This window comes from Colletes gigas, unplaced genomic scaffold, assembly GCF_013123115.1.
Source record: "Colletes gigas isolate AHSC1104 unplaced genomic scaffold, ASM1312311v1 Colletes_gigas_Sc00014, whole genome shotgun sequence".
NCBI classification, from domain to species: domain Eukaryota; kingdom Metazoa; phylum Arthropoda; class Insecta; order Hymenoptera; family Colletidae; genus Colletes; species Colletes gigas.
Window position 1 is genome coordinate 253,567 of NW_025106643.1, and position 13,980 is coordinate 267,546.

At 46.0% G+C, this 13,980-nt stretch overlaps 1 protein-coding gene across 1 annotated transcript in view; it reads right to left on the bottom strand.

Moving 5' to 3' along the window:
• LOC122399595 (protein madd-4-like) overlaps positions 1–7,388 on the bottom strand; it is a 171,594-nt gene extending 164,206 nt beyond the window's left edge. The window contains exon 1 of the mRNA XM_043400383.1: positions 6,892–7,388. Within this exon, the coding sequence (XP_043256318.1) occupies positions 6,892–6,915 (24 nt within the window). The 5' untranslated portion in view covers positions 6,916–7,388. The remainder of the gene's footprint in view (positions 1–6,891) is intronic.
• Between the last annotated feature and the right edge of the window lie 6,592 nt (positions 7,389–13,980).

Here is a 13,980-nt window from a genome sequence, read left to right on the forward strand (position 1 = left end):
GCATCGGTGTGCACGTGGCTACACAAGCACGCGACTCGATACTCGTAGAAATCATTTCCTCGAACTTCCAACGCGGTGTGGCTGCTACGGAATACATGGTACTTGTGTACACGCGTCTTATCGCTCGTATCGGTCCGAATAACGTGACACCCTCGAGGAATCCTCCTCGCGTGAGATTAGGTCTGCCGGTTACGTACGTAAACGAGAGCTGGCTCTAAGTTTGCTTTCTCACGACAAGACTGGGTCGTTATCGAGACTCGATCGTCGTCCATTCACGACCGAGAATTTACGTCGCGTAGAGAAAAAAAACCCCGCAAATAACACGTTTATATTTGATAAATACACAGATATTAACCGAAGGAGCGAAGACAGAAACTTAAATATAAATCGCTACTAGATAGATCATGTACGGATAAAGGAGTGGCATTTATAGATAAGAATAATTGACACAAGGTGGGAAATCATAACAGTCATAAGAAAAAATAGCTTCACCGTAGATAGAACTGCATTGCCATATCATTGACAGATACAAAATATCTATGTTAAAAGGTCACGAACCAAAATCCTCGAACTATATCTGGATCATCACCAGCAGTAGAACACAGCTAAAAATATTACTGCCGCAAGCTAGAGATTGTCACCTTTTTTACCATGTAGAGGATAATTTTACTAATCGAATCAGACTATAACTGTATTCTAAACGAAGACACAAAAAAGATTCGTGTGCCCATTTTTCACAGCTACAACACTGAAACCAGTCTTCTTCGTTATTTTCTAAACAAACCACGCAAATGGTTTCCAAGTTTGATTTTCGTAGTTTGAATATTTATTTCCTTAGTAGTTTCTTACGTTTATGTATTTCCTAAATGCGATCAGAATCGACGTCAATAACGATTTCTAGATTAACGATAGATGGCAACCCTGAGTATCGAAATTATTTCCATTTTAAAATCGATACCCCTTATACATACGTTTCCTCGAAGTGTCCCCTTCCCATCTCGACCGACCGGAGCAAACTATCATTTCATCTGCAATGCGTGACGTCGATGTAATCGATATCTAATCTTGTCGTCCTCGTTACCGGTCGCGCGAGGGTTGAAATTCCGAATTCCGATATTTCCGGTACTTCGATCGATAATACAGAAAATATTCTATCGGAAAGTCTTCGAAGAAATCTCGGACACAGTATGGGCATACTGCTACAAATTACAATACGCATAGTGTGTATTCAGACCTTGCTCCGTTCGACCATCAGTTTTTTCGATCAATAATGCACTTTTTGACCAATAGGTGATTCAACAATGATGACCACGTCAAACGTGGATTAGTGGAGTTTTTTGCATCCGGAGAACCAGTATGGTATTGCAGGGGAATACAATTGTTTTCCGGACAATGGCAGATGACCATAGATCAAGCATGTCAAACTCATTTTTGCGAGAGAACCAATTTGCACTTTGCTACTATATCGCGGCTGGCAGATGCAGTTATTTTACCGAAGTCGAAAATATTTTTAAAGCAATTTTTCACTAGCACAAATACCAATCGTTACACGTCAAATTTTTTGTCTCGAACAATATTACTAGGTAATATAGTAGGTAAAAATCTCCGCAGATTCGAAGATTTTGGTGTTCTCCGGTGACTTTGGGGCAATCTAATCCGAGGGGATGGTCGCGGTGGAAGCTAAAGGGCTGACTCGATCCGGACGCGCTCGAGGAAAATTCCATTTTCATAATACTTTCCTCCGAGGAGTTCCCGGAGCGGGCAAACATTTGTCCACGGACGTCCGGACAACTCGCCTTTGTAAATACCACGAGTATTTTTACAACTCACGCCGATCGTTACGAAAGCCACTGGCCGGCCATTCTTTATTTATAGACAGTCTGTATCCCCGCGGGATGAACGTAGGTGGTCTCATCGGTGCCCGAAACAGTCGCAAGAGTGTATAAAGCTGAGTAAGACTATCAATCACGCTAGAAGAAGCTGGCGGGGGTGGAGTTCTCTCTTCTGGTTGGGTTTTGTTCCCTGGCTCGCTGACGTTTACGCGGGTAATTGCTTTCCCGACCCGTGTGCTCTGCGACGTCGTGCCGGACGATCTTCTGAATACGGGACGAGAGAGAGACGGTGTTTAATCGCGCGCGATAAATCTGCCCTATGCATGCAAGAATCGTTTATTGTTACGTTAATAGGCAACGTTAAGAGAGAATGATGGTGTGTTTGCTACGAGTGGATACCGCCTGTCGACGACATGCGCTCTTACACGCGTGTTTTCGCACGATTTCAAAGCATGATTTCGCTCGTGTATACCGTCAACAATTCAATTCCCGAGCGACCGCTTTAAATTATTTAATAAGTATTTACTGTAGAAAATACTACTTTTATTCAAGTTTGAAACGTCCCCAGTAAACAGCAGACGCCAAATTACTGACCAGCTCGACAGTCGAAGGACTCCTAGAATACAATATACAGAGTATCCCGATGGTACTGGCCCATTACCAGCTCGGAATGATGAAAGGAAACTAGACACGACCACTGCCTCGCTTGGTGGTTGAGATGTACTCGGTCCACGTCACCAGAAACGTCTTGGCCATATCGATTGGTGCTAGAGAATCCATAAAACGCGAGAGTGGCTATTACCGAGCGAGAGCATTGTGCTTCTTTGGCACGTAAATCGGTCACAAAGTTAGACTCCTCTATATGACTCTTGCTGTGGCGTTAATCGTACTGTCTACATGTCAGTCTTCGACCACCTATGAATTTCAGCATCGTTTCACGAGAAACAGATCTTTAAGATTAATCTGTTGTATAAATGGGGCCGGTTCAAGAAGCCACGCGCAACCGCTGCTAAACGAATCTGCGTTATCGTTCGCGGTGATTCATAGATCGTTCCGTAATCTCGGAATCCACGGAACATCTCACCTGTGCGCCATGGCCAGCGATTGGCAGACGACAGAATCCGTAAAACTGGAGAGCGGTCGTTAGAGAGATAAGCTCGGGGAGCTTCCACAGTTAAATGCTCTCTCGCGCGTGGTCACGCCGGTCGGCCATAATCCTTTTAGGCTGGCAGCCCTTCGGTTCTTAAAACATTTTCTGTACAGCACGGGCTTAACGGCTTACTACTTGAGGGCAATCTGTAAAGTGCCCGCTAGGACCAGCAGAGTTGCTCCTCGACCCATTAACAGGCCACTTACCGCCAGGGCCGAGCAGAGGCTGATCGAAGGGACGACCACTCGCGCCACCGAACGCTCCGGCCTCGAGGACTCCCATAATGAGCTCATTTTTTATCGCCAATGTGCTCCCCGAGACTCCCCGATACCTTCAATTTGTATTTGCACTCGGGGTACGAGTGTCCCCGGTACCGTGCAGCGTGAAAAAGTTCTCACCTTTCCAGCCGCCCGTTGCATCGGATAACGATAACGACGCCATACTCTCGCGACGACTCCCATTCGGTGTCCAAAGCTATTAATTCGTATCGGGAGCAATGGTTGCTTCTGGTGAAACGCGTGTGGATGACCTCCGCGAGCATCGAGAAAATTTTAATCGAAAGTCTCGATCGACTAGGACACTGGACCAGAATCCATTCGCGTCCGCGTTGCAAAGCAAAGGAGTAATCCGAGGAGACTCCTGGAAATTCTCGCAGCCATTACCGATCTCGGTGCACCAGTCACTCGTAGACATATCTATAGAATGTTTCCTTATGCCTCACGAGTGACTCAGGGGCTGCTGCAGAGTCGGAGATGCTTGCTGAGATTTCCCATGGGTAGCCGTGTAACTAGGACCCACGGAACAAGTTGGTTTGTAGGCCTTGGACGTGCTACTTTACATAGAATCGTGTCATAAGTCTGATTCCGGCCGCGACACGAGCTGTCAATTACGAAGAAGCAATCGGATTTGCATGAATTGTCATTATTAGAGACGAGGATTGCTCCAATTGTATGTTAATCTGTCCGAGAATTCTACATTAATTATTCGAAATCCCTCTTTTAAAATTCCTCGTAACGAGTGATTCGAAATGTTTCGAAAATGTATAATAATCGTCGGATCTCTAATTACCACGTGTCATCCGACGCTTCGATCGGTAAAACACAACAGGTTGTGAAAGAGAGAAGACAAAGCGTCGGAGGAACAGAGAGGAGACGAGATTGGCGAACGGATATCGGTGCGAGTGGCTACAAGCCCTGTCGGGAGCTCGGGCGCTTGTAATTCCGTTGCTAGCCTGACGTTCCAACTCGTTAGAAAACGAACGTGGCCGAATTCATTGGAATTAGTCGACAAAGCGTGATCGCACTTGGCCGACAACCTTTACCGGTCCTGCCAAAAGCCATGAACGAGACCCGGTGACCACCGGAACTGCGCGAACAAACCGTACTACAGGCCGCAACAAGCTGTCTCGAAACACACGGACAGAAATTGCCACGTATCGTCGCACCCACGCACAAGGGGTTCGCAAACTCTTCTGTAAATACCTCTGTAACCCACTCGTCGCCATCGATAATTATCGGCATCGCGGAGCAACGAGAATACTATTGTCAGGACATTGTCAGGCATTGCAATTTTATTGCAATTTTCGGTGCATTTCTTAAACATGTGCCATTTACCGAAAGTTTGTCAAGAAAACAGTACTTCCCATTGCGCCTATGAATCATTTCGAGCCTACACGGTCGCAAGATGGTCGCTATCTGCCTTTAAGGATATTTATGCTTCCTGCAACTCGAAAATTCCTACAGCTCGTTCGTAGTCAGAGCCAAATGGGTCACACGATTACACGAACTGCTTCTATTATCTTTTTGCCCTGATTCCAAGGCCCGAGCGCGACGCTCACTCGTAATGACACGCCCCGGCGTGTTTGTAGACCGTTCTCGAAACACGTGATCAATACGGGAGGAAAAAATAATTTCATGTCAAGCGCCATTTTCCAACCGTGCAGCTAACGTCCGCGAGAATCTGCAAGCGTCGGACCACTCGTGATCCCGACGGTGTCGTCATTAACACGACAACCACTTCAGCGCTTTTTTTTTCACCACGCCACCCCGCGAGCATTCTATGTCCGCCCCTGTCTCCCTTCGACTTATCCGCGTTCACGCCCCGCGTTATCCGTTCATCTCTTCCTGGCTCGCGAACTTGTATTTGTTGGATGTTTTGCGGCCGGTTGGCTCGTGCTGATTCCGACTCTATTGTCCAAGACATATTTTTTTTCTCGAGCCCTTTCTGGCGGGTACAGGGCGGGGGAAAAGAGACAGGTTTGCGAGAGACCATACAATGGTCCCTCCTCGACGAAGAGGGTTGCGTCCACAGGGGTGGTCACGCAAAATCGACAGGTAATAAGGCAAACTTTTGTCGGAACGAAGGTGGTCTTCACCAGTACCGAGAGGTGAGAAAATTCCATAAGAGAGGTAGGGTCAGAAATCTTTGGGGCTAAATTGGAAGTTTGGAAACAATGGACGGGGAGAAAAAGATGAAATCAGCTAGGAATTTCAACTAGTCATCTTTAAGAGAAAATTGGCTCCTTTTTGTTTCTAAACACGGATTGAAAAATATCTTGACAAACGTTTCGCTTTAGAAATCGGAGTCATCGAGGAAGAGGTTCGTGGTGGAGCCAGAGGCACGTCATACGTTAGATATTTGCACATTCGCAAGTACTTTCGGTACTCTCCTACCAAACGAGGAAACGCTGGAAGAAGCTCTTTCCTCGCGGCACTGTACGTCGCTCGTAAGTTTCGGCCAAGTTTCTGCAGCGTCAAACAGCAACGGCCCAAAATTCGTACACTACGATTCAAAAGGCATATAACTTTCTTCGGAAACTGTGGATACAGTTACGAACAGCTGCGATTTCATTGACGCGAGATCCGCTACACCTAACTTCTCGACACTGACGAAGATATTAATTAGAACGCGTGGAAAAGCAAACCTTGGAACGATACGGTGTCACGCGTTTCAAGAGGGGATAATGTTCAAAAATAACCAAAGACCCAAATATTGTACAAACTCGGAAAATTGATCGATCCAAGCCTACACAACTGTGCTTACAAATTCTGATTTACCGTGACCCAAATTTTTGACGAAATTATGATGAATAAGCGGTTAAAGAAATTGAATAGTTTTCTACGCGTACTTTTTACGAAAAAGAGTCGATCATTTACGTCAAGCTGGGAAGGAACATTGGCCCAGTGTGCACGACGGCTCGAACCGATCCTCCAAGTGCCAATTTAAACTTCATCAACGTTAAGCTGAATCGGTGATACGTCTCCAGAGGTCTCAGGTGGCCCGTTTGAAAAGGTTAAATTCCGCTCGTAAAACTTCCGGGCGGATTTCTTCGTTCCCGAAAAGTCTCGAAATCGACGTTGCGCGGGTCGCGTGCACCGAGTGACCTCGTTCGAATGAAGAGAATCACGTGGTCCGTTAATTTCTGCGTTCTCGAACCGCAGGGAGGACCGAGGCAAAGGGTCAGAAAGAACGCAGGACACGGAATCGCGTGCCCACGGGACGCGACGGAATTCGAAAATGAACCGTTCTCTCAAAGTTCGAAAGAAAACCGTGAAGGAAAGATGCGACGTTCCGCCATTGGCAGATTAAAGCGACGTCAGTGGTCTTTGATCATCGTCCAAGGAGCAAGAAAGAGCCCAGAGGAGCATGAAATGCGAGCATTAGCACGCTGTAGGAGCGACAAATTCTCCAGAGAATACCGACTCGCTTTTACCGTCGACTTGCAAGCAACGACAATCGGATGAACGGAGGATACGACTGTCCTGCGACGTCGGAGGAAGACAGTGCCGAGCAAAGGCGAAGAATAAGGCACGCGCTTCAATCCGAGACTACTCCAATCAGGCATCCGGTCTTTTCAACGCCGACAAGAGAAAGAAAACAAAAAATAAAGAAACTTTTTTAGATACTCACGAAAACGAGGTAAGATTTCTTCATGGTACCCGTCGTCGTGAATCGTCAAAGCTGTTGTTCGTGTCGTTTCCTCCCTACGCGCTTATTCAACGTCGTGACTCCTACGTTCGTTCGTGCTCTGTCCTGTGAGCTTTCGTCAAAGGTTCTCGACTTCCCACCGCGTATAGGCTGCGCCCTCCAAGAAAGGGCGCATCGAGGAACCGGTCCAACTCTCCTTCGAAACGAATCACCGCCGCAGTGTTTCACTTAGCAATTTTCATCACACTAATTCACCCTATTGCGTGGTGCGATTTACACATCACCACTTGGAGACCGTACCTGACCCGCCACGTGACGGGAAAGATCGACGAATGATTCGAAACGAGAACTCGAAACGCGGAGTCGCGCGAGACCGTGATCGTTGAAAAGCGAGGATTCGAATGATCTCTTGGCGCGGTACGACGTCGTCGTCGTCGATCCGCGAAGGGGATGTTTCAAACGCACGTGTCTAACGATATCCCGGGCGATGTCGTCGGGCCGAAGTGCGCCGCACGAGTGTCGGCCTTAACGTCTCGAAAGCGCTTGACGTTGGCGCCCGTGCGACCAAGGTGGGGGCTGGAGGGGTTCGCGGAGAAACACCACTATTCCCTTCTCCCCCGCACCCACCCCCACCCCCTCCATTCGCATCTAACCGACTCCAACCCTCGTACACCCTCACCGCGACTCGGTCGCTCTCTCGCTTCGTCTCTTTCACCCCTTTCGGGCGTACCCGCCGACCCTGCTGCGTCCACCCATTTCGCGTTGGTGCCGAGGTTGAAATAAAGTGCTGCCGTAGAGGTGGTTCGGCTCCACGACCAACGGATAAGAGCGTCGAAGAAGGACGATCTCATCGAGACACGGAAACGAGAGAGACGGGGACAATGAGAGCCCGCGAGGTTGCGGCGATCGCGCGGGACGAACGTTCGAGTTTGGTTTACGTGCGCTCTGCTGCCAACTTTTAGTGTTTCTGTTTCAATATTAACGTTACTATTTCCTCTTTGCTCTCGTAAGCACACTAGAAACTCCAATTATATGAATCGATTGGGAGACACGAGTGGACACACCGAAGAAATATCACGTTATTATATCTGCGTGATTCTTTCGAGAAGTTTCCGATTTTTGAAGGAAAAACACGGGGATGACCACGGAAGAATCAAAATGGTCCTCCATTCGTCGGACGTTTCTTAAGTATGGCGAACGAGGAGCCAGCGAGTATCGAGAGCACCGTGATGATCCTCGCTAGCATTGTTCAAGGAAATGATCGCGGGGTTGCGTTTCAGAGAATACAGGTTACAGTATGGTTGTACGTAATGCGCTCCGGGGGTTGTTTTTTTATTTTCTTTGTTTTCGAAACCAGGGGAGGAATTTAATTCTGGAAAATGTCTCGAGAGTCTTTGTTCATCGTTTGGATGGCGCTTCACGGTCGTTTACTTTGTTAGAAACTTGAATGATTGTCGTGAGAACTTTCCGGGAATAATATTTTTTTGCAATTTCAGATAGAAAACGGCGAGAAAAGTTAACGGGAAACTTTCTGCAATTGTACAAACAGGAGAATAATATTATGTCGAGTCAAGTACGTCTGAAAAATCCAAATATATGTCTCTGAATATTTAATATTCGATAACTACGAAATGCATAAGATGAATGGAACGTGGTGGAATATTATGACGTCTCCTTAGAACCCTGTTCGATAACGTATTGACATCGGCCGACAGGTGGATAAGAAAAAACGGTTGTAAATAACCTGATCCCGTGGTGTACGGACAGAATTTTATAGCTCGGCGAATTTCCTGATTTACCAAGGAAATATCTTTTGTGTAACGGGCCGGGGAAGATAGATTCCGGCGACGGAGATTGAAGCGGCTCGATGGAGATTTATCGACGTTGAAAATCCAACGGGGTAACGTCGCTATCCGGGACTATTATTTGAAAGCTTGTCAATGCGTCAAAAAATCGGTCAGCGTAGAAATGATTACTGTCGTGTACCGCGGTGCGTTCGTTGTTTGATGAACGTTAATCGAAACGTTGACCCGGTTCCTGTGCGTGTGGGTGTGCGAACGCGCGTACTCTACGCACACGCGCGCTAAATCGAACGTCTATTTGTTCTGCGTGCGGACTGTGTATGTGAGAAATGATGCGTGCGATCTGGGACCACCGACGTAACAGCGTATATTGTCAAACGTTTTTTCTTGTTCATTTTTTTTTTTTTTTAGTTTACGTCGAAACAGGAATTTCTATTGTATTAAGTCGTGCCACATGAAATCGCCGATATTTAACCAGTTGAAGATGGATTGCAATTGTTGGAGTAAAGTACTAGACTTTTCCTTATTGAAAATTCAACAGTATGAAAGCAAATTAATATTACCGTTCAATGTGGAAAGTACATATTACGCGAAACAATTCTATTTTTTTTTTGTTTTATATTTGTTAAAAGAAAATTTCAATACCGGTTGAAAAAAAGTTGAAAAAAAGTAAAACCAAATAATAATAATAATAATAATGTTTGCTCTGTTTAATCGTTTAATATTCGACAATTTTCACGATTTATCGAATTTCTATAAACACACGTGTCCAGTAACTGTGAAAGCCGACTTGTTAAAAAGGCCGATATTAAAATATTGGAAATAAATGGACTGCTCGAAAGAATTGAACCTAACCTGGATCCGTTCATAGAACTTTAACCTCCGATAAACTGTTCAATATTGTAAACGGCGATGCATTATTTGCAATACGGGTAGCTATTGTTATGCTTCCATAACACTTTTATGTTTGTACAATTATTTACAAGTTGTACAAATGTCGATATAGAGTCATATATACTTCAAAAATTGCACCCTTGTACTACGATTACCGAGACACCCTGTATTTTATTTTCCAAACACGGAATTAAATTTACATCAAAGGGATGATTTAAGATAGATTAAAGAAACATCTTGACAACGATCTACAAATAAGATAAATGACGGAATACTTGTATTATCCGAGCGGTGTTAACGTCGGGACGATAAGAAGCACGGAAATCGAAGCGCCTTAAAGCCTTTGACATCCCCTAAGGTGCGAAATCCCAGACGCTCCCTTCTTTAGGGCGGGATAAGCGCTTAGCAAAGGCTGAAGGGGGTCGCCAATTTCGTATAAAACCTTCTTTCTTTTTCCGGTATATTTATTTCGATGAAAGGCAGCGTGTTAAGGCTCGTGTATCCCGGGAAGGAAGGGGTGGAAAAAGCGACGGGAATAGAGAAGCGAATATTCAAGATCGTTCGTCGAGCAATGCTGTAGCGAGAGAACATCGAACGGGGCGAAATCTTGGCGCTAAAACTGCCCGAAGTTTATTATTTCGGGCTGAAAAACTTTTCTATTAATTCCTGAACGACGAAAGAGAGAAAGGGAAGAAGGACGATGAAATCAGAAACTTTGAAGTACCTCCAATTACCGAATAAAAATGAAAATCTCATTATACCGGTTCTCCTACCGCAACGTTTAATATCGAAGTTAGTGCAACTTTTGTTTTCGGGGTAGAAATTGCCCGGTTATAAGAGCGCCGCGCGTGCAATTAGCGAGGGACGATACCAAATCGATTAAAAAATAAATGAACGACGAATGTGTGTTCGTATTTCTTGTTCGTTTGTCAGCGATCAGTGTTTCTGATTTTTGTTCGAATTAAAATTCGTTCCTTTGGTTTGGCAAACGCGAAGCCGTCCGCGTAACCGCGTTGCTTCTGGAACGAATTCAAGAAATAAATGAAAAATTCTGCACGGGGATGGAAATGTACGAAAAAAATGCATATTCTTGCAGCTGCAAACGATCCGCGCGCCCGCGAAACGCATACAACGCAAATAAAAGCGCGAATGGTGCGCCTATAAAATCAATTTCTATCCGTGCAAAACCTCCAACTTCCCGTCCGCGAACCAAAACGGAGGCGTGCGAATTTCGCTGCGAGCTTACACGTAACTAACGATGGAACCAACCCAACGACGCATTCATTAGCCAACCCTCTCCACCTCTACCGGTCGATCGCCACGCGCAATTTGTTCAAATCGATCACTCTGTGCGCTCGAGATCAAGGAATTTGGCGGTGGCCGAACAAATCCAAGTATGGCCATGTGGCTCGCCGTGGTTTCCGGTTTATTTTATCCCGACCAGGTGCGCCGGCTAACAGCCTCCTTTTTTTCCTTCCTTTATTTACCTACGTACACGTATTCGGAGCAATAGGTTCGCGGCGGAACAGGCGTTACCTGTCCTCCGTTACGCCCGCGCGAGCAATAAATTATCTTCTCTCCGAGGGGACGAATTCACGCGGGGACATCAAGGAAAAATTATGTACGGGTCCACCGGTGTTTCCAAAATTCGTCAACCCCTCTGAGGTAGCGCGATCTACAATTTATTTATATACATCGTCGAGTACAGTTTACACTCAGACTCAACCCCAAAGCGCTCATCCAGATTATAGGATTCCCTTGTTAATTGCAAGCATTACGAAAGGCCAACCAAAACGTCTGACCTAATACAACTCGTAATTCCCTCTAGGGTTGATCTTTCCTTCACTATGCGATGCTGAGATCTAACAAGGGCTGTGTTCAACGACACAACAACCTACATTACTAAGGAAGCGTACACACTTTTTAACCCCAACTATCTGACTTTCGCATCGGGCGTTACCGAGTCCCTTTATCTTTTCGATAAGAAAACATTCGCAACACCTGCTCTTCCGGTACCAAAACGACTATACCTTTCTAACTCCATGAATAAAGTGATCTGGGAAAATTTACTTACGCGAGCAAGCCCCGACCGTTTACAGGAAGAGCGGAGTGCGTTGCTAGCGCGGGGCACAATGAACAATAGACCTCATCTCCTTATATCTACACGTGTAAGGACGCGGTCGCGTGACACCGCAGGGTGTTTCGGTTAGGTAGGAAACGCGAGGTGCGCGTGTTCGATCCACGACGGCGCACCAAGACACGCGACTCGTTCGTATAATGTCGCCGTTTATGCGGCGCACGTGCGCGAACAGCTGCATTTTAAAATCACGGATTCCGGCGTGCAATTTGTCAGAAAATTCGCGCGGCCGTCGACGTCTACGGTGGAAAGTCGGCTGCAAAACGGTTCAACCCTACGGTGGCCCGGCGTGAATCGCTACGACCTCCGACCCCACTTTGACGACATCAATTTTACCCGTGTAAGGACAATCGATTCCTGCCCACGAAGATCCCGACGACGACGACGAGGGACGAACAGACGCTGAGAAATCGTCGACAGATTTTTCTGTGACGGAAATACGACGGCGGACGGTGAACGTTCGATTATTGACGGCTGAAGAATTTTATACCCGTAACGCGTAAGGAGAATTCTTACCCCTTCCTGGCGACGAATGACGATCACACGTCGAACAGTGATACGTACGCGGGGGGTGGCGCGCGAAATGCAGATTTCAGATCCGTTCCTCGATGGCTTCCACGATCGCTAAATCGAATTTTCGTTTCAGAAACGTTTCTCGAGAAATTTCCCTGCTGTTACGATCGCGACTTTCCTCCGTGTCAACGCGATTCTTATTCCTTCTACCGTTATTCTTTTAAATTAGTAAAATATACAATTCTATAAATGATTAGCTGGTTGAGTAATGATACAACTTTAAGTCATTTCAAATGTTAATCTGCGGTACATTTGAAACTTTCACAGCAATTTTAACCATTACTCCGAAGATACGGGAGCCCCGTTTCCTCGTTCGTAACAATTTTACTCGCCTCGTATCAAAGCAGATTGCATAAATACGAAACTCCGCGAACGAAAGGCTTTAAAACGATTTCCGGGGTGTTTCACGGAAACGTTAGTATTCTTAGCTTCCAGGGTTTGCGACCGTTCATTTCTTTCGAGAAAAATGGCGAAAACGTGGCGACGCAGAAAACGCGCGGATCGTCGCCGGAAAACGAACGTTTCTTCGTTCTCGAGAAATCTAGTTCGCGATGAAAAGGAATCGAGGATTCTCTCTCTTTTATCTGCGTCGAAATTAATTCTTCTGCCGCTAATACTGGGCCGGGCCTTTACAAAAGAATATTAGTTCGATTTTCAACAAGAATGCTCGCGTTGAAAACACAGTTCAAGTCGAGTTAGTCACCGGTGTACTTATTATTAAATTTTAATCAAAAATCTATATACACGATATAATTTTTATAACCTGTAGCTAAGAACCACCCTACCGTGCACACAAGAAAAAATATAATCGGTTATTCGACTCGAAATTAGATTCCTCTTATGGGAAAACCGGATAACGTACGCTCCAGCGCGTGTTCGTGTTGATAAAGCTCGAGCATTCCGCATAATTCGATCAGACGCGAAGTTACTTGCCGGTTTAATTACATACTGCTCCTACTTCAACCGACATAATCATGAATTTTAGATTAGACTCGAGCAGACTCGTGGCCCGTCCCAGCGAAACGTCCCATCCGCGAAACGCGCGGTTCTTTCGAACACGACCGATACCATCGATAATTAAAATCGAACCAACGCAACGGCGACGCTAGTTGCGCAGGAATATAATCCAAGCTACGGATCGGTGACAAGCGGTGAAAGATGAGAGAAAGCAACGGCTGAATGCTAATAACCGATGTAATTGAATTTCAATATAAACTTTCCATTCGTTTCGTATTCAAAGCTGTTTAATCGTTTGAGAGGAGCCGATGCCGCGGGGACCGCCGAATGGAGAACGAAGAAAAGAAAGGACGAGGGATAGAATAATAGGAATAACCGAGGTCGGTACACCGATTACATTCCGGGGTTAAAGACCCGAGTCTCAAAGTTCCCTTCGTTAGTGGAGTCGGTAATAAAGGACGTCTTTTTTGCATCGAAAGCGTTTACTGTTGCCTGAGCTAGTCTTTCTGAAAAGCCTGAGACCCACTTCCGCGGCGAGACCCTTGAATTCGCTAATTAACGCGGCTGAGTCATGATGTCACCCGTCAGGTATACACTCTGCCGGAAAGGTCACGTCCAGTTGTGTGAAACACTTGACCGACACTATGTCCCGGCATTATTCTCCGTCAGAGCTTTTCCACGTTCCACGAGTATTCTCCGTTCCAGTCG